The sequence below is a fragment of the Aquila chrysaetos genome, chromosome 2 (assembly GCF_900496995.4).
Source record: "Aquila chrysaetos chrysaetos chromosome 2, bAquChr1.4, whole genome shotgun sequence".
Taxonomy (NCBI): Eukaryota; Metazoa; Chordata; class Aves; order Accipitriformes; family Accipitridae; genus Aquila; species Aquila chrysaetos.
The window spans coordinates 16,802,943-16,824,889 of record NC_044005.1 but is presented as its reverse complement, the minus strand read 5'-3'; the positions used below and the strand labels follow the sequence as shown (position 1 = coordinate 16,824,889).

The 21,947-nt window shown below is 40.5% G+C and overlaps 1 protein-coding gene across 1 annotated transcript; it reads left to right on the top strand.

The window, feature by feature from the left end:
* The first annotated feature begins 5,840 nt into the window (after positions 1 to 5,840).
* On the top strand, positions 5,841 to 7,058 carry BDKRB1 (bradykinin receptor B1). Its single transcript, XM_029998958.2, has one exon. The coding sequence runs from the start codon at positions 5,896 to 5,898 to the stop codon at positions 6,979 to 6,981; it is 1,086 nt and encodes a 361-aa protein (XP_029854818.1). The 5' UTR covers positions 5,841 to 5,895; the 3' UTR covers positions 6,982 to 7,058.
* Positions 7,059 to 21,947: the final 14,889 nt, after the last annotated feature.

Here is a 21,947-nt window from a genome sequence, read left to right as displayed (position 1 = left end):
TATTGGCTTTACTTGAAATGCAAAATTAACGATCTTGAAAGCTGTTAGCACAAACAGCTCGTGCTTGTTGTGGACAGGACAAGGTTGCTCTTATTTAGGCAGGGTTTTTGTGGAGAAGTCAGGGTCTCGGTTCAGGTCTCCCAAATCCCCAACCAGTACTTTAGCCATTGAATCCTCCTTTCACTCCATTCTTTCATCAGCACATTGTTGGTTTCCAGCCTATTGGCTCCTTCCATATTTTGCTGTTTCAGCCTCTGTAAACTGTAGTTAGTAAGGTTTCATTATTACTGCACTGTCATGCTACCCAGGTCATGTGTTAGGAATTGTAAATCACTGCACCAGAGTTTAAACTCTCCTTAGTAACCACTGTCTGTAGTATATGTAAAGAAATCCAACCAAGCTGAACAAAGAATTTTACATCACAAGGTCGCATCAAAAAACTTTTCTCCTGTTCCAGAATAGATGAACAGTTTACAGCAGATAACTATGCTGATTTGCAAACCATTTCAATAAAGCAAATCCAACTGTGAAATCATACTGTTCCAAAAAGGTGATTTGTTCAGGTCATTAAAGGCTCCAGCTATGTTAAGAGGAGGATTTTTAATGGCTGAACTGTTGGACCAAGAGCCAGAACACTGGACATCTTTTGGATTTCTGCCATTTGTCTACCACGTAATGTGTGTAATAATTGAGCAAACAGTCTTACCTCTGCCTTCATCAACATATTTGTTTAATCTTTTTGATCAGAGAGGCTCAGTTAGCATTTGTAAATTCCTGTTCAGCTCTAGAGAATGTGTACTTTTTGCAGGAAAGTCAACATAGACTTTAAAGCTTAAAACATAAACTAATGTGCTGTAAGTATTCTGAGTTGAAAGCATCAATAGACAGATATGTTTTAATTAGGTATACACAGCAAAAACCTTTTAAGTCTTGACTCTTACATAAATGTTTTTAAACCAATCCTTCACATTCCTTTAATTTGTGGTCCATTACATCCTGTGCAAACTGTAAAATGTTACTGAATCTTTATATGCTTTCTACAGGTTGAAATGAAGACCCAGGCTGCAAAGAAATAATATATTAAATCCCCCTTTTGCATAATGTTACAACTTCTTATGTGGACTTGTTCCAAGTTGTTTAAGAGCTGGAGCTACAGCAGTGCCTATTCATTTCACTATTTCCACCAAATGTATAGACTCCCAATTTTGACTCTCTCTCCACTGCTGAAAAAAGTGCTAAGATGGTGATGAAAAACAATAGAAAATAAGAAACTAGATTTACAAAGAGGAGTTGGATTTGCAAACCAGTATTTTGATCCCATTTTTAAGTGATGAGTTTCGTAAGACTGTTATTTATCATATAAATTTTAGATGCAGCTGCAGTTTTCGATTCAGAGTCTGTGAGTAAATGTGGATGTTGGCGGCTCCTAGAGATTCATGTCCAAGCAAGGATGAATTCCAGATCTCTTGTTATTGCTCAGATGTTCTTCTTTATGGAAAATAGAACTTAACATAGAAATGCACTAGCGTAAGCAAAGAGGAAGTTTTGGAAAGTCTGTGACGAAGATCTGTTGTATTGCACTTACCTTAATGAGTCAGCGTGGGATGTGTTGTTCAGAGATTGATCTCCTGTAGGTTATTAGGATTCCTTAAGTAACATGTAATTAAAAGAATGTTGTGTTTCAGGTCTTCACCAAAACAAAAGTTTTGATCAAGATATTAAAAAAAAAATCATTTTGACAGAAGTATATAGCTTCATTTGAGATGTATTTCTTATACTGTTTCATTTATTTAATTAAATAAGTAAATGTTTAAGTAGGATGCTGTTCAAATAAAAGAAGTATTTATACATTTTAAATCTTCAAATTAAATGTTGGGTTCTTTAGATTTTTCTCCAGTGTGATGGTGTTAGCCAGAACAATTTTTCAAATTTGTCAATTTTACCAGTGTTTGCATAACTCTAACTTAGTATCTTTTTAATGAATAAAAAGTTGGAATAAAAGTATTTATCATGGCGATAAGGAAGTTCATAATAAAATATCACCATGCAGCCTTGCATGGCTTTTCATTTTAACTCACTTATCAAAAAAGAATGGAAGCAGTTGAATAAGAATTCAGAGAGATGGTGCATGTGTCGGATAGGTAGCCAATGGGAAGAATATTTTCATATAGGTAAATAACATTCCAGTCCCTTGATAATTTCTCACTGGTTTTTTAAAAAAAGTTGAAAAACCCTATTGTTTACACAGATATACTTAAAAGAGATTTGTATTTAAAATCTGAGATGCATCAGATATGATTTTTTTTCAAATATTTCTCTAATCAGAGGAAAATTAGAATGAAAAAGATAAAAATAATTTATAAACAACTAGTCTCAGGCTACAAGGTCCCAACAGGTAGTCAGATAAAAAGAAGATTATTTATGGGTGCAAGCCTGAGAAAATACAGCAGTCATCATGCACTACTGAGAAGTGACATTCACAAAGACTCATGCCCTAGAAACCTATAGTGGGGTGCAAAAAACATTGCTTTTCAAAAACTTTGAAAAGGCTGACACGGGGTTTAGTGAGTCCACGTTTCAGCAGCCCTTCTCATATACCTGTTTTGCTTTAACCCCAGCTCCTTGGCATGGTCATCCTCCAGGCTGGCAGAGGAAGGAGCTCCCACCACAACAAAAACCTGTTTCAAAGTTTGTCTTTGTGTGCATTGGCACTGAGGGGGCAGTTCAGAGCTGTTGATAAAGTTGTTATTGTTATGGACATAGTTAATCATACAAAGGACCTTTTAATTGCCAAGGACCTGTACTTGAGAGCTTGATTTAGCAGTCACAGGAGGACAAGAGTCATGGCATATGGCTTTTATGATTTCACAATGAGAACGAAATATTTCACATGCTTTGAAAATTACTACAGCCAATATTTGGAGAAGTAAAAAAAAAAAAAAAAAAAATCCTAGGGCTTTCTTCCAAAATGTAACATCACACACATCGTACATGGCCAACAAAACACTCAGACAGCACTCAGTCACTCAGTTGTGCCTCAGGATGCATCTCTGAGTTCTCTCAGTAACCTCTGTACTGCTATTTGCCAACTGTTTCTGAATTTGAAACTTTGCCTAAATTGCCTGGAAGGACAAGAAGTAGGTATATCTATCTGTTTTTAATGTCCTACCTTTATTAAAATTATTTCACATACTTTTTACATTTAAAAAGTCTTCTGTGCTCTCAGTTCTGATCTGTGCAGTCTAGTAAGAGTTTCCCTTTCTTTTTCACCGTGAAACTAACTCTGAAGGTCAGGATTAGTTCTCTTTATGTGTAAAAATGTGATTTGTTTTATAAAATTTCTTTATAGCTGAAAATGTTTAGCTGTTTGCAGAATTTTCTCTTTCAAATTAATCTTTACTTCTAAGGTTGTTCTCAAAACTCAAGTTGTATTTATTTAGTGTTTCCAGAACACATGATCCTAACTAACTGGGTAATATGTATTAATAGTAATAATGGTGATAGGTTCACTGTACATGGAAATGAATCAGAAATTAGTTCAAAGTAGGAAAAATATGTCATTACTCGCAAAAAGATTACTGGAATGTGTTAAGTACATAAATTGAAAACCGTTCCTGTAGCTAATTGTCCATTAGCACTAAATACTTAAAAATACTTACAGAAGAAAATTGCATTTGAAGAAGAAATGAAATTAAGCAACTGAAAATGAATTGCATTTTCTGTCAAGAAGACATCCGGAGCTCTAGGTTTATAAAAAGCTTGTGGCTTGTGGTAGTGCTCGGACACTGACTAGTAGACTCTGAAGAAATTTCCCTAGTGACAAACTCTACAGAAACTTCATGTACAATTGCTAGGTGAACAAGAAGTCAGATTTATCTGTGGTTAAAATCTAAGTTGCAATGCAAAGTAAATGTTCCTGAAGCTTTTAGTTTAGCCCATCATGAAGGAATTCGTGTCTGCAGCCCAGAGATCACATCTGAAGTGTGCAAAGTGACTGGCATAAACTGATAGCAAGTAATCACCAGGAAACTGGCAAGCAAGGAAAATAAGTATTTATTTTTCCTCATATTTAGTAAAAGTAATAATTCTGTTTACAAAAGGAAATGTTTAACTGTTATCTTTCTTCTACAGTATTTTTGTCATATAATGTTACAGATTTTCTTCCATTACTCTCACATCTTAGCCAGCCTCCTGCTGTAAAAGGTTAGACTCCTGCTGTCTCACAAATAGCCTCTTGCTGTCTCACAAATAGCCTCCCTGATGCTAATCAGCCATTTATTTGCTCTATATAACTTCTCTGCAGTTTTAGATCCTCTCAAGTTATCTTAGTTTGCATGAGGCTCAGTGAACTAGATAACATGCAGACTGTTGTGAGGGAAGATGTTCAAAGCCCGAGAGCTGTTAACTTGAGTTGTAGCCCAGTTCCCTGACCAGACTGCCAGCTTGAGTGAGTTTATGAACTCAGATAAAACTTTGCTGCTTACTTAATTCTGCAATGATGAAAAATGTTCAGTGGACTAAGTACCAAACTGAGTGATGTGGAATATTAGTACTTAACTAATTCCTAGAGGCATCACAGAGTTAAGTGTTGCAAGCTGCTCAGATACAGACATCACTAAGGCTGTACATATATGTAAGAGATGAACGACGGTCCTAAATGCTCTTTTCAGAAACTCCCATCCTTAGCTATCTCCTTGGTGTAAAAATACAGAAACTGAAAGGGTAGAGTTAAGTAGCTGTGGCAGAAATGTAACACTCAGGATGACTGATTGCAAAATATTGATTTTTTAAATGCATTCTTTTTTATGATTGACATGCTCCACTTGGATATGAAATACTGAAATGTTAGATGTCACCACAGGCTCAGTAATGTCATGCCTACCATAATGATTCTGAGACTGAATGCCTGTAAAAAACAAGATCCAGGCACTATGGTCGAGCATGACAACACCAGGAGAATAAAATCTCCACAGGAGGCAGCTCTGGCAACCCAGTGGATTTTGACAGGAGGATAACGTTTTACCCGTGCTCTCATTCCTGCACAATCTCGCATGGAGTTACCAGAGAGAAATAAAGGTATTGCTAATGCTATAAATCCTAAATGCTTTGGAGGCTGCGGCTGCCTCTCCCCAGCTGAACTCAAATGAAATTTTTGAACTGGAGAAGAGTGCTGTGAATTTGGAGCCACAGAGGCCTTCCCTCCAGGCGAGATTTTGAACATAAGATTTTGGAGGAGTCAATTTTTTATTATTACAACTGCTGACATTTGAGGGCAATAAACTGGCTAATCTAACAGTAATTTTGAACCTGAAGTTCAGGATGGGAGGAACTGAGAGGGAACAAAAGAATGCAAAGTTGAGCAAACAATGATGCACACACAGAGTGAGTAATGTTCCCAGATCTGGGGAGACAGGCATGATCCTGCTAAGGTTATACATAGCATGGAAAGTAAGAGTAAAAGAAAGGGCAGGGAAGGGTACAAAGCTAGCTTTGTATCACCAGCGTGACTCCTGCTACTCTCAGGGAGCTGGAATTCGGCTATATCTGTGTTTGTCATCAGTCTGGAGGACACATACAGAACTACTTACACTAAATTGGCACTTTCCTTCCTCTGTGCCACTTTAAACAATGGCAGAAAAGAAAGGAAATTTCATAGGATGTAGAGGAAGTTCCATCCTTGCCAATGCTGAGAACATGTCTCACCATTGCACATATGAAGCATGGATTGATCTAGCCTATAATAATCAGTGAGCACTAATAATTTCCAGCAGTTAAATGTTTGTTGCACCACTAATGGGAAACAACTTTTGGAATTTTATGCTTCTTTTTTGCAGACCCTTTCTCTCATTTCAAAGACGTCTCCTGTTCACTTCAGAATTTAAAAAAAAAAAAAAAATGACTGGAACTCCTCTACTGAATGTTTCCTTCTCAAATCAGAGTGAAAACAAGAGCAACTCAACTATTTGCCCAGACTTGAATGACTGGTGGGAAATCGTGTACTATATAGTACCCAAGTATATCGACACCATCTGCGTTATTGGAATGCTTGGAAATGTATTTGTTCTCTTCACTTATTCACTGCACAAGGGCCCCCTGAAGGCAGCTGAAATCTTCCTTATGAACCTTGCTGTTGCTGATCTTATCTTCCTCACATGCCTCCCTTTCTGGGCAGAGAACATCAGGAATGAATTTAACTGGCCGTTTGGAAATTTCCTTTGTCGCAGCACCAGCACATCGATCAGCCTAAACATGTACACCAGCATCTACTTGCTAGTGGCAGTGAGTGTGGATCGCTATTTGACTTTTGTTCATACCTTGAACCACAGAGGGATACGGAGCAAAACGGTGGCCAAAGGGATCTGCTTGCTCACCTGGTTCTTTGGCATCCTCCTCAGCATCCCAACCTTTATGTTTCGGACTGTGAAACACTTTCCCCTGTGGAATATTTCAGCATGCACTTTAGACTTCCCCACCCCATCGTGGGTAATAGCTGAAAGCCTGGTATTCAACATAGTGGGGTTTGTGTTGCCATCTACAGCAATCACCTTCCTTAATTTCTCTACCATTCGGTCCCTACAAAAAAAAGCAAGAGAACGAAGAGCACTCGGAACAAAGAGTTGTAAGGATCACAAAGGCACAAAGGCTACCAGGTTGATCTTCACAGTGGTTCTGATGTTTCTTTTGTGCTGGACTCCTTACCATTTTTTTGTATTCCTTGATATATTATACCAGACAGAAGTGATCAAAAGCTGCTTCTGGGGGGAAGTGCTCAACTTTGGTGAGCAGTTTTGTTATACTCTGGCTACCACCAACAGTTGCATTAACCCTGTGATTTACGTCTTTGTTGGGAAATACTTCAGGCAAAAGGCTTTAGAAGTTTTTTCACAGTTTATTCCCCGTGGATTTCCTTTGAGCTGGGTATCATTCAAAGAAACGTCTTCATATTTCAATGTGTTTCCAGTCAGGAGTAGTTTAACCTAATGGTTCTCAGTTCCATCTTCATTTTGATATTACAACTTATTTCAAATGGCATTAAAAATGAATATGAATTGAACTGATCTGGCATTCACAAAGCTAATTATTTATTAAAATAAATCACTTGACTGCTTATTTGTCCTCAGGTTTGCTTTTCTTTTTCTGTGTTATCCATCCAAATGCATAACATGTGATACCAGAATTTTATACCAAATGATCTAATCTGTTTTACCAATTATCAGTGACTTTTAAAAGAAAAAACTCTTTGACAAGATATCGGAAGTCTGGTTTCTTTACAGAGAGCCATAAGCTGGCTGAACATTTTATTGCATCGTATCTGTGATGACAACTACTATACCACCAATAACATTATACATAAAATTATAATGGGTATTGCAGAGCAAGTATGAGGTTAATCTTCAGCTGACAGCTGCATTTGAGCAATTTAGAATAGGCCCAGTTATTTTTAACAATATTTTAAATGCTTTGTAATTTCATAGTACCATATGGAAAATTTGAATATTTTTTTTGTGCATTTCAAATGTATTCAGTGCATGAATATTGTACAAGACAATGTACCACAGAGAAAGTGTACATAAGCTGTAAAAAAAAGCAAAGCAACCTGGTATCCTCCTCAAAATCTGACTTTTTTTTTGATCCAGTAAAATGTTACACAATTACTCATCAAGTACCTAAAGTATTTTTTAATTTTTATATATTAAAATATCAGTGATGGACATTGATACTGTATTATTTTGGAATATCTTTCATCTGAGGCAAGTCCTTAGATACATATTTATATTTTTATGATAAAAATAAATAAACTGCATAACATCCCATTTTATACCACAGTCGTCGTCTTTCTTGTGTTTATTTTGTATTTTGTCTCTTTCCCTGTTCCTTTGGGGAAGAGCAAATATATAGTTCTGTGATTAAAAATCCTTGCTGCTGCCAGAATATAAACGCTGGTGGTGGTGGTGGTGGTGGTGGTGGTAGTGGTGGTGGTAGTAGTAGTAGTAGTAGTAGTAGTAGTAGTAGTAGTAGTAGTAATAACGACATAACAATAATACACCAAACAGGAGATAAGGAGAAGAAAAACTCTTTTCCATCACATCCACAATTGCAGAATAGACTTAAGACAACTGAGATATCTGTTCCCATAGCTATAAAAGTATGTGTACGTACAGACCTGGAAGAAGACAGGAGATACACTTAGAGTGCAGGCTGTTCTGCCAGAAAGATACTGAGTGCAGAAAGGGGCATACAGGCACACCATTTGTGTAACAGTATATTGAATTAGGTATTACAAAGCCTGTTCAGTCTTCTACGCACTGTAACAGTGCTGCATTTTCTGCAGTTCTTTTTAGTGTTGCCATTTTGAATATGGATTTAATCTCTTGTTTAATTACAGAAATCTGCCCGTTCAACTTCATTGCAATAAGATTAGTGTTTGTTTTTAATGATTCCCCAAAACTTTTTGAATCTGAACAGTGGAAGCCTTTTGAAGAGTTAAAAGTCTATCTTCCTGCAATGATGGTTTAAGAATTAAGGTTGGATTAAGGGATCAGGGAGGAATAATCACTCTTAGCTTTGTTAGTTTCACCTCTTCTGTTACAGGCTTTTTAAAAATAAATATCAGGGTTAGACATTAGCAGTAACAGCAGCAGGTGAAATCTACTGAGTCATCTGAGATCAAAAACATAATTCCAGTCTATTGTAAACTGTTGCACACTGCATTTATTTAACGCATCCCCAGCTGAATCCTTAATTAAAAAAAATTCCATGCAGAGATATCTTTTTAGGGAAAAAAAAAAGCGCTAAAATAATGAAAAAAGTGTATAAACAGAAGTGCCATTTTCCCACTACGCATGGGGACCTTAAAAGGGAAAAATACCTTGTCTTGTCTAAGTAATGCTTGTCTGTGCTATGCAATGTACACAAAAAAAGGGAAAATTACTTCTTGAGCACTCTGGCATATTTAGGGTATGAGCTAATAGATTGAAAATGTCTGAAACCTGAAATCAACGGAAAGCCTGCCATCTACTTCAATGGGCAAGTGACAAGGGCTTCCATGAAAGTGCTGTTTCTATTTTACATGTATACAACTGTCAGGAAAAGCACCTGTAGTTTAAATACTGCTTTAAACCACTTAACAGGGTCTTGCAAATCAATGGGTTTATTCTCCAATACAAATATACATAAATGAAAGTATTTTTTATCTATGAAGTAAAAATTGATCAGCTTCTCTCATTATTGATTGTGTGAGCTGTATTAATATAGAAAAATATGAAGAGTAAATGCAATTTACTCCACAGCAAATGCAAAATTCTATATTTAGTCAGAAATGATCCACTGCACAAATACAGGGTGAAGAGTGAGTAACTAACAGCAGTTCAGCAGAAAAGGATCCATAGACTAAAAGTTGAACATGACCCAGGAGTTCCATGCTGTTTCCACCTTGAAGGTGTATATGACAGCAGGTAATGAACTTAAGTTGCAGCAAGGGAGGCTCAGGATAAGCATTAATAAAAACCTTCTCCTGGTAAAGCTAGCGATAGTCTGCCTTGGAGAGAATCCAGCACCGCAGCAATGGAAGCCTCCAAGACCACTTTAGACAGCCGTTGTTGGGGACAATATAAGTGTAGTCGGTTCTGCCTCAGCACAGGGAGTGATTTTTAATGATGTGCATCCTTCTATTGACTCTTTCTCTTGTGGTCAATAAATAAAATTTCCTTGTTTGCACTTTCAGGGCTCTTCACCTATCACCTTTCAATCGATACTGAAATGTCAGCTCTGACAGCCAGTCAACAGACACTGCCAGACTCCACTGCCCATAGGTTGTTCTTTTGAATAAGCACCCTTTTTACCTTCTCTCATGTTACTTCTCACACTCCCAATAAACATCGTCAAGCATTAATCATTAAAAAACTTCTGTGCTGCAGTACCAATCTTTTATAGGCAAGATCCCAACACCCTAAGAGCTTGCAAGTATAATTTAACTTGTTCTCCTCATCTATCTACATTGAATTAGTGTATTCAATATTTTAATAATAATTTCTCTAGGGAAAGGACTATCTTTTTGTTACCTGTTCAGGCCATGCTTAATGCCCAGCTTAGTCTTAGTTTACAATATGGCTCTGCTAGCACTAGTGCGATAAAGTGGCATTCAGGATTCACTGAAACCCATCTCAAGGAATAATACAGCCTCGACTTGCATTTGCAGTATCAAAACATTTTGACAAGCTATTTCAATTTTATGAACTTTAACTGCAAAGGTAGACAGTTCTCATATCAGATTCTGCCTTTAACAACACCATGCCCTCCCCCCGAAAAACCCCCAAACCCAAGCCAAAGCCAGCTGATCCATTTCTAAGACTGAAGCTAGAAGAAAAGACATTAATCACTACAAATAAAGACAGAAGCATTTTCAGAGATCTATAGCCACATGGACTTCTAGCCTGCCAGGATTCATCTTCCTGGGAAGAGAGCTGTTTGTCATCCCTGTGAAAATCGTACCAAATTAAGTAAAAACTTTGACTCTTAGATGGAAGAAAGCAGTCTGCACGCGGTACAGACATGCTGGAGCTTTCAGCAACCAGACCCCATTCTCACGGAGATGCTTAAACCCTCCACAGTTGCCTATGACAGGGTTTCACAAGAGATCTGGTCACAGAGCAACAGGGCCCACTTCACTGCCTGTGGGTGGCTGTGGGCCAAGGGCAGTGGATGTCAAGGAAGCTGCTTGCTCATGGTCCTAGTGAGCTTGTTGGTGCACTTCCAGCAGCAGGAAAGGAAAAAGTGACAAAAGCTGTGCCATACCACAGGACCAGAATCAGACTGGGGAAATGGGGCTGTGGCTGGAGGTTAATGGTGAACAGAGAAATATCTGACTGGCAGCTGGGAGTCGAGAAATGGAGGAAAAGACTGAAGGGAGAGAAGAAAGCAACTTCCAGTGTGCCTGTCAGCCACTTCCCAGTGCAGGAGTGTGTGGAGGAGAAGGAAGGTCACACTGACCAAAAGAAAGCATTGAGGGAGGAGAGGAGACAGGGACTGGCTGTACCAGGAGATACATCAGGAGCCAGGGAACCAGTGTGCATGGGAAAGGGAAACGGCTTTGACGAGGAACTCAGAAAGAGCTGGGACCTGCTGGGCAAGGAGGCCAGAGCAAAGTGTAAAAAAGGGAAGAAGAGGCAGATGCCTCAGGATGAGACTTGGGATACTTTCTTCTCTTAAAAAAAAAAAACAAAACTGAAATTAAAAACATTAAAAGAAATTTGAATTTACCAAATCCAGCATTCAAGGGCCAGGAAATGTTTGACCTAAGACTGTCCCTGGAATCTCAGTGTGGCCTCCTTCAGTGTATGAATTATAATACAGTCTTATATGACTAAGCTTTGAATTTCCAACATTGCAACTTAACCACTTGTGATTTAGCTTTGTGTCACTCTGCCTTATGTGGGAGAGAAACACACTTACATAAACCAAACAGTACCCTCAAGAAACTAAATCATCCATCCTGCATATTAAATAAAAACAACAGTATTGATAATACACATCCTGCCTTGAATTTTACAGAAAGAAATCTTTGAAACAACAGATAATTAAACTGAAAAACTTGCTGCAGTGAGATTATATAGAGACAAATGAGTCAAATAATCATAAGATAAGAGTGATTAGGAAGAATATTGTCATCAGCACAAATGTAGAAAGCAATCTCCCCCTTTCCTTGTAGCACAGTAGGATGCCTGACAAACAGTAGACACCAGCCTTGGTCACTGGAAAGGAGAGGTCAAAACAACTTCATCATGGAAAAGTAAGGCAGGGCTTTGGGTCCATCAGGAGGGCAGGAGGAGGGCAGAATTGGGGATTCAAAAAAATCCTACTCTGTCAGCTCAAGGCACATAGAGAATAGCTGGAAAAACAGATTACCCAGGCTGGACCATGCAAGAACACCTTTTTATTTTTTCTAAGGGAATTTGAAGCTTGAACGCAAAACAAGCCCATCTGAAGAGCATGCCAGCTTATCTTAGTTACTCTGGTGTTTTAGCTGGTTTTTAATTCGACTTTTACGTAGTTGCCGTTCATTGCCAAGCCTGTTATTTCACACACGACTAAGAGTAAAATCCTGAGTGTCTTTCCCAGCCTACTAGGCTAGATGAGGGACCTGCTCCCTCTTTCCCTAGCCCCAAACAATAGAGAGCCTTTGCAACTAGTATGTTTCTCCCTGGTGGAGAATTGCCATGGACCCATTTATTCACAGGTGTCATGCCCTACTTTAACTCTCCAGAACACACTACATTGCAAATACCCATCACACTGAGCAAGAGAAAATGTTAGCAAAGCTCTGCTCCAAAGAAGGAGTGAACACCTTCTCCTTTCTTTCCTTTTTTGTTGCTGTTGCAAAAAAGGGACAGTCTTGATGGATGAGTTCACTCTGCAGGTCCTTACAACGAACCAGAATTTGACCCATTCTTGAGTTTCACCTAGGTTATTAAGCATGGCTTAACAGATCCAACTGCCTCTCAGGGTCAATCCATGGCCAGCAATGCATCATACTACCTCATGTGAATGGTAAGAGGGGAAAAGCCTTCTTTAGCACTCTGCTCCTCAGTTTCTAGCAGGAGAACCTTGTCCACACAACCTACTTTGGCCATGCTGTTGCCACAAATACAACAACTCTCTTGTGCCATCAAGCAGTGGCCATGGGGGCTTATTAAATGACATGATACAGTAAAAAGAGATCAATTAATTCAAAACTTCCTACTTTTAAGGTATATGTGTGGCTGGTTGCAGTGAATTCTTCAGGAAAACACCTTAAGAAGCAATTGCTCAAGAAAACCCTCTTCTGCCATGTTAATCTTGTGCACTGCAGGTTTGTTCCAGCAAAATCTTCACTCTCTTCTAGTGATATTTTCTTTCAGGAGCTGAGGCGTATTCTCCATCATCACTCTAATCTACAGCTACAGCTGGGAGAGATGTTCTCCTGTGGGAAGTAATTCACACACAGAAAAGTTCACATTTGGTTTCATGCATTGCTTCTTATCTATTTTGACTCCTGAACAGCAAATCCCCAGCCACACATTAGGAATGAAACCAGCCACCACCATTTCTCAGAGGAAGAGGTGGAGGAAGTCTCACATCCATCACACAAGACTAACTCAACAGATAAACTGCAAGGTCCAAATCCTGAAGAACCTTTTCAGATTGTCCCAGTATCTTTCTGATGTATGGACAAATGTACATGTCAGGTAACTATGGGGTGAGAAATGCTCATCATTCAGCACTGGGAGGAGGATAAGTAGAAATATTTAATCTGCAGCTTCAAGCACTCCTTATCTGACTGACAGAACTTTATGCATAACAGGTTAGAGGCCAAAACCTCACCTCATGTACATCACAGTAAATCAAAATTGTGGAGCTATACCAATTTGTACCAGCCAAAGGGCTAGTCCTGAACAGAGATAGTGACTTTGAGTGCCTATCATTACACCATTTTAAAGTTACTATAATTTTTTCAAAGGCAAAAGAATTACATCAGTGTAAAGCTAGCCTAATAAGCAAGAGTCTCCATCTCCCTATTTTTTTTTTCTGCTATGCTTTTTAGCTATAAAACTTCTGATAAAAATCTCTTTCAGGTGACAAAACTGCTGCTGCACACTGTAGAAGTTATTGGGAGTGGTGAGGATTTGCCCTTTTGCAGGACAAATCATGAAGAGACAGAACCTGTGATCAGCCTCTAATGATAATGTGAGACACTCACTAAGCTCAGTTTTGAAAAAGATAGGTAAATTGCAAAAGAAAGCCGAGACTTGATACTAAATTTAATAAATGGAAAAGCAGCTAAGATTTTCAAAAAGGAGAAAAACAAGAAAATTTAAAGATCAGGCTGCCTATTCTGCAAAACTTTAGTCAGTCTCTCAAGAATCACAAGAAGCACTGAGCCTCTGAGTGAGGCCTCTTGCCAATATTGCTTAACTCTTATCTGCTGGTTGTGTGCCAGCTTCCTGGCGTGGATGCCAGTAATTCATAAGGCAAATGACACACAACAAGAACATAAAATCTCTCTGACATGGCAAGTGGTAGGCAGACAATCGGTGACGGTAACGTCTGATGGGATTTAACACCCTACAAATATGCTTATGTTTTAGGCATTATTGCAGATAAATAGTAATCTACTGAAATAGCCAAAATTATTTGTGAGATGTTATGATGTTTAGCACAGTTTTGTCTCCTTGCCTCAGACATTTGGATGTGAAGGGCTGCAAAGCACTACTGGGTCGGCTAAATACAGAGTTCTGTAACTGTAATTAAACTGCTTTGTGTAGCGTCATCAAATATATATCCAGGCAAACTTCCTTCTTCCCAGGGTATGGGAGAAAAGGAATACTCTGCTTTGTTTGGCAACTACTTCAGGGCTGTTAAATAGTAACCCATCAGTATCAGGCTGTCATGGAAAAGCTTATCATTGCCCTATTAACAGAAGAGGAAATTAATGATGGCAGAAGATTAATGCAACAAACTGAATTGCAGTTATATGGGAACATACATAGACTGCCATGTGTCAATGGTATCAAAATCCCTACAGCCAGCCCTGGGGTACTCTTCATGACTTGATAATAAAGGAGAGAAGTAAATTCAAGCTAATGGGAAAATACCTACCAGAAGTAAGTTCCAGAAAAGAAAAAGTTCTTCTTTTATCAAAGGACTTTTAGGCGTGCATACTACTGAACCTTTGCACATCCTAAACTTCAAGGCAATTCTTTGCTAAATTGTCACTGCAGATCAAGAGTAACTTTCAGGTGCTCAGTGATGCATTAAAGACACACACTTTCTTTCCACACATGGCCTTGTTCACACCAAGACTTAGTATCTTTTCTTAGACCTACCCAATACACACAGTTTAGTAGCCCAAGGGGAGAGGATAGTGGTCTAACTACCAATTGTACAACCAGTATCTCAACTCCCCAAAACCACAGAGCACCAGCTCTGATCCCACCTATACCTACTCAGCCCTTTGGCTTTCTGCAGCCACTGTATCAGCATCACTCAGCTGACCTTGAAGGCTTGCTTTCAGCAGTAAGATTGTGGTCAAAGGTATTCCAATGACTAAGGTACAAGTGTGTTGTTTGAGAGACAGTTTTAGTTCTCACCTCTGCTACAGCTTTTTTTAAAAAATCTTGGAGAAATCCTCCATTTCCATAATTATTTCTAAAATAGCCTTGCTAAACTGGACATCTGATTGCTCTGGTTTCCAGAGGCCTCTCAGAAACCAGCACCTCCCAGGTGCCAATAATTCACCTTACCTGCTGAAAGTGTGCTGCATTCATGCTGCTTAGAAAACCCATTTGCCCTGAGACTCAGTGGTGTCAGAAGTTCTCCAAGGAGCCTGCAAGACACAACATCAGGCAGACAAGGGAGCCAAGCCCTCAATGTGGGGCAGATGTGGTAGCTTGATAGCTGAGGATCCAACTGCAGCCTTGTAGGATGCTGTAACCTCTATGTGCAGCCTGGGTTTGCTCCTAAAGGTACCAACAGTCACCCCAGAGGTGACCCCTAGACCAAACGGTATAGTCAGAAAAGTACTTTTGTTTTGAGGGTACTGTGATCAGCCCTATACATAGCAGGGTCACTGCCACCAGTATGTTTCAGGTCACCATGAACAGAATGAGGTTTACAAACTTCACAGATGTCTTGTGACACCTAAAAATAGAATAGGCATATGATATTCAGATACTATAATAACAGAGGTTATCAAGTACTTCGTTTAGACTATAAAAGCCAGAACTCTACCTATTGTCGATGGGCATATAGCACTTACTTCAAGTGTGGAGCTATTGCCCAAAGCTTCCCCACAATATGTCTTGCTGGTTGTTCCGTCCTCAGAGGTGGCTGCATGGCTGTTGTTCTCCTTCCCATGTGCTGAATGCAGAGTATTTATAGGTTTGTATTTACGAGTATAATATTAGCCAAATAAAAGAAGCATTCATATGTTTTGCTGTGAAAATAACCATTTACTTGGAATAGTAGGACAAAAACCTAGCTTTGTTAGAATTAATCATATCTCATCTTTCATGCTATGGCAAACATCAAATATCCTTCAAGTACGTTGCATGTTATCCAAATAAGAAGTCGTCTAAACAGCACGTGATGTCCCTGAGAAACTACACAGAAGTACCATTGATTGATCACTTTAAAAGGAGTAGTCCATGGAGAAAGCGTGTAAACCAAGGGCATGGTTTCAGTAGAATAAAATTAGATGTGTGATGTTAGACCTGCATTGTTCTTCCTGCCCTGCTCTGCTTCATTTCCAGGCATTCTACACAACCCATCCTGTTTATTCAGATGAGCTGTGAAGGGTCTGGAGGAGTTATTTTGGGATACTATCTCAGACTTTAGGGATACTGGTGTGAAACACAACTCCCTTCATATGTTGGATTCTTTGCTCTTTTTTCAAATTCTGACTGCTCAGACTAATATTAATGGAGTTATCTTGTGCCCTGATTTTAGTGAAACACTTCCTTTTCCAGTTCAATATATCATTTTCTGATGCATTGGACGATACTGTATCCAGTCATGTTGTGGGAGACATATCTGAAGTCCCTGGTCACTGGTGGAGATACCCTGCAGCATTAGATAATGTTAGTAGATAATGGCAGATGATGCCCTTCAGCAGGGCTCCTCAGTCTAGCCCCACAGCGTCTCTCTTACCCCATCATCAGGACCACCATGCACAGCCAGCCGTGTTTAGCACATGGTGGCCCGGAGCAGGAGAGCCCCTGCAACCCTGCTGTAAGGTACTAGCCTAGTGGCAGAGAAACAGGAAACAGGAGCCAATGGTACAAGACAAACGTGATGTCAAGCCATCTTCCTTTTAGGAAACACCAGCAGTATCTTCCTAGATGTCCAAATTATCTTCTTTTTATCACACAAGCCGATTGGGAAATACCTTTGTTTGCCCAAGGCTATTGCTATGTGAAGTGACATTTCCAGGATCCTGGAATGTGTTGATGATAACTTCCTTTTCCAAGTGATGGAGGAGCCAAGGAGGAGAGGTGCTATGCCAGACCTTGTTCTCACCAGCAAGGAGGGGCCGGTGGGGAATGTGAAGCTCAAGGGCAGCCTTGGCTGCAGTGACCATGAAATGGTGGAGTTCAAGATCCTTAGGGCAGTGAGGAGGGTGCACAGCAAGCTCGCTAACCTGGACTTCAGGAGAGCAGACTTTAGCCTCTTCAGGGATCTGCTTGGTAGATTACCATACGATAAAGCCCTGGAGGGAAGAGGGGCCCAAGAAAGCTGGTTAATATTCAAGGATCACCTCCTCCAAGCGCAGGAACGATGCATCCCAACAAGGGAAGTCAGGCAAAAATGCCAGGAGGCCTGCATGAATGAACAAAGAGCTCCTGGACAAACTCAAACACAAAAAGGAAGCCTACTGAGGGTGGAAGCAAGGACAGGTAGCCTGGGGGGAATACAGAGAAATTGTCGAAGCAGCCAGGGATCAGGTTAGGAAAGCCAAAGCCCTGATAGAATTAAATGTGGCCAGGGACATCAAGGCCAACAAGAAAAGCTTCTATAGATATGTCAGTGATAAAAGGAAGACCAGGGGAAACACAGGCCCTCTCCAGAAGGAAACAGGAGACCTGGTTACCTGGGATTGTGAGAAACTGAGAGTTAATGTCTCAAACATTGTGGCAGGGCAAGTTCTGCCTAACAAAGAACACTGCATAACAACGAACTGTAGGTGAGAAGCCAGTTAGAAACAGGGCGCAGAGGGCATGCCGGAGGATGCGCAATTCCATGTTCTGATACGCTGAGTGGGGCAGGTCACCATGTATGGCCAGAGGTCATGCAAAGTTTACGTGAGGAAGGGGCTCACGGCCACATGAGGGACCCTTCACGACCACCACCCCCAATGGCGCCTGCACAAGATCCAGAGTTACACAAGTCCTTACAGGCGGTGTGCAGAAGGCCAAGAGAGGTGTGACTGATGTGAGGAAAGGCGGGAACTGGGCTATAAAAGACACAGACACGAGGAGCCCCATGCATGCTCTCCAGAACTGGACCTCTCGGCTGGCTGGACCAACGCTGGACCCAGAACCGGTGAAATCTTTCTCTTTTCTTTTCCTCTTTCTCTCTCCTTTTTCATAATCCCTATACCTTGTCCATTTAGACATAAAACCGTTGACCAAGTCTGGGACTAGGAGTGAATCTAACTGCCCCTAGGCTCTTCTCTGAGAAGGAGTCTAGAAAGCAAGGGGGTCTGCTCTGAACCTCGTGACTCAATGGGAGGCCTCTCCATATTTTCTTCCCTGTAGTGATATATATGCGGTTACCATGTGTTACACAGTTTACTGAAGTAGTTTCATGGTAATTTCTGTTGTGAGAAACCCCACAACCTACTGTTATGCCTTCCAAGTTCAGGTTGCTTCTGCCATAAATAAAATGTTTGATCTTTTGGTGTTCTTTCACCTTCATTTAGCCCAAGGGAATTTGGAACTCATCACACCCCTCCCTGGTCTGTCCAGCATGGGTTGTGACAGGGATATGGAGAAGGCTGAGGTATTCAATGACTTTTTTGCCTCAGTCTTCACTGGCAAGTGCTCCAGCCACACCGCCCAAGTCACAGAAGGCAAAGGCAGGGACTGGGAGAATGAAGAACCAGCCAGTGTAGGACAAGATCAGGTTCAAGACCATCCTAGGATCCTGAAGGTGCACAAGTCCTTGGGACCTGATGAGTTGCATCTGCAGGTCCTCAGGGAACTGGCGGATGAAGTGGCTAAACCACCATCCATCATATTTGGGAAGTCGCAGCAGTTCAGGGAAGTTCCCACAGACTGGAAAAGGAAAAACATAACCCCCATTTTTAAAAAGGGAAAAAATGTAGACCTGGGGAACTACAGGCCAGTCAGTCTCACCTCTGTGCCTGGCAAGATCATGGAGCAGATCCACCTGGAAATTAAGTTAAGGCACGTGGAAAATAAGGAAGTGATTGGTGACAGCCAACATGGTTTCACTAAGGGCAAATCGTCCCTGACAAATTTGGTGGCCTTCTACGACAGGGTTACAATGCTGGTGGATAAGGGAAGAGCAACTTATGTCACCTACCTGGACTTGTGCAAAGCATTTGACACTGTGCTGCATGACATCCTTGTCTCTAAATTGGAGAGACATGGATTTTACGGATGGACCACTCAGTGGATAAGGAATTGGCTGGATGGTCACACTCAAAACAGTTGCAGTCAACAACTCGATGTCTAAGCGGAGACCAGGGACAAGTGGTGTTCCTCGGGGGTTGGTATTGGGACCAGCGCTGTTTAACATCTTTGTTGGCGACACGGCCAGTGGGATTGAGTGCACCCTCAGCAAGTTTGCCAATGACACCAAGCTGTGTGGTGCGGTTGATGCACTGGAGGGAAGGGATGCCATCCAGAGGGACCTTGGCAGGCTTGAGAGGTGGGCCTGTGTGAACCTCATTGAGTTCACCAAGCCAAGTGCAAGGTCCTGCACATGGGTCAGGGCAATCCCAAGCACAAATACAGCCTGGGTGATGAGTGGATTGAGAGCAGTCCTGTGGAGAAGGACTTGGGCATATTCGTGCATGAAAAACTGAACATGAGCCAGCAATGTGTGTTTGCAGCCCAGAAAGCCAGTTGTGCTCTGGGCTGCATCAAAAGAAGTGTAACCAGCAGGTCAAGGAGGTGATTCTGCCCCTCCGCTCTTGTGAGACCCCACCTAGAGTACTGTGTTCAGCTCTGGGGCCCCCAACAGAAGAAAGACATGGACATGTTGGAGCAAGTCCAGAGGAGGGCCACGAAGATGGTCAGGGGGCTGGAGCACCTCCCCTATGAGGACAGGCTGAGAGAGTTGGGGTTGTTCAGCCTGGAGAAGAGAAGGCTCCAGGGAGACCTTAAAGCAGTCTTCCAGTACCTAAAGGTAATGTACAAGAAAGCTGGAGAAGGACTTTTTATCAGGGAATGTAGCAACAGGACAAGGGCTAATGGTTTTAAACTGAAAGACAGTAGATTTAGATTAGATATTAGGAAAAAATTCTTTACTGTGAGGGTGGTGAGGCACTGGAACAGGTTGCCCGGAGAAGTTGTGGATGCCCCATCCCTGGGAGTGTTCAAGGCCAGGCTGGATGGGGCTTTGAGCAACCTGGTCTAGTGGAAGGTGTCCCTGCCCATGGCAGGGGGGTTGGAACTAGATGGTCTTTAAGGTCCCTTCCAACCCAAACCATTCTATGATTCTGTGATTTTCTGTACATCTTTCAGGAGCAAGCAAGACAGCAAGCTGAGATGCACTCAGTTCCTTGAACATTCTCCTATGGTATGAGGAGAAAGACTGAACAGCTCTGATGCTATTAGTCCAACTTAGAGTAAGGTTAATAACACTTACTGAGCACTAGCAATTTACCCCTTCCATAACACTATGTTACAGGAAAAATATCTATTTTGAGAAATAGGAGTGTATGTTATCGGAAGCTGCCAGAAAAAAAACCAGTTCCTCTTAGAAAAAGAGCAATAGAAATATGAGAATGTCTTAGTCACTCTTACTGAAGGCAGTTTTGTATTAATGAAAAAATTCTGGTGTGACAATTTTAAAATATAGACACATGGTTTCACAGAATCATAATTTCTTACTGTCTTCTGCTGTAAGTTATTACTGAGTTACTTGCTGTACCTTAATAATGCACAGTATAAAGAGTCAAATAATTGCTTTCCTTTTCCTAGACATTCTCTTATTTGTACAATTTTAAGTATTATTGATGTGAAGGTTATTTCTGAGAGATACTTTTTAGTATTCAGCTTATCCAAGTTCACTTATATACTACCTTAGGTGATAGAAAAAGCTATGGGATGAGAAAAACTTCTCTGGCACAGCAAGGAAATTAGACAACCAGCTACATCCAAAACAGAAGCAGCAGTAAAGATACAGAACATATTAATGAAATTCTCTATTATATGGTGCTACTACACATGATCCAAAAAGCTGTGTGTCTTATAAGCAAAGCACTTAGAAAGGTCATATTTGTTAATGGCAACAAAGATGAAGGACAGCAAAGCAGTTCAATGTTTGGGAAACTATGTGTGTACCATGGCAGGGAAGGTTAAATGAGTCATAGCTCGTCTGCGAGACCAGGGGCTGTTGGTGGTGGGCAAATCACTCCTGTCAATATGGGCTGCTCCATCTGACATTAGGTCAACAACTGTGTCTCCTTGGTGAAAGAAGTAAACAGCAAGAGTCAGAAAACTAGAGGAGCTGCCCTCTCTTGTCAGTCTAGGCACTGAGAGACAGCAGGAATAAGACTGTGTGGCCATAATTATATGCAGTCATGTAATCAGAAATTATCCTTACATCACAAACCCATTAAGGGTGGTAAATGAAGGTAGGGCAGGCAATGGAGATATTGTTGTATTTGCTTGCTTTCTGCCATCTGACTTTTCAGTGTTATTATTTGCATTATTTTGCTATAAATAATTTCTGTATATATGTATACATATGGAACTAAGACTACAACACCTTTTAGTGTTTAATAATCCATTTCTTATTCTAAAGGAAAATGGGGAGAAGCTACAGTGCTCTGCAAGACAAATATTTTCTAATTCATGAGGCCTGAAAAACATCAAATTACTGTTCACAATATTCTAGGGCATTAACTCTTCCGCCCTCCACACATACATTACAATAAATACACGAAATTTCTCTTCCAGCAAATTTGTTTGCAGTAACTTCTAACATAACTGACTGCAATTACTGTCTGATACTGAGCTATAACAAGATTGATCGGTTTGATTAGAGTTGGTGAACTGTTTCTAGACAGGCATTTTATCTGAAAAATACAGCCACTTTTTTTCCTCACCAAAAATCTACAGAATGAGCGGGCTTTATGTGTTTTAAATGCTCATTATTTGAAATTATGCAGCAGATGGTATAAATTGCAGCATATATAGATGATTAACCCTTTAATCTTG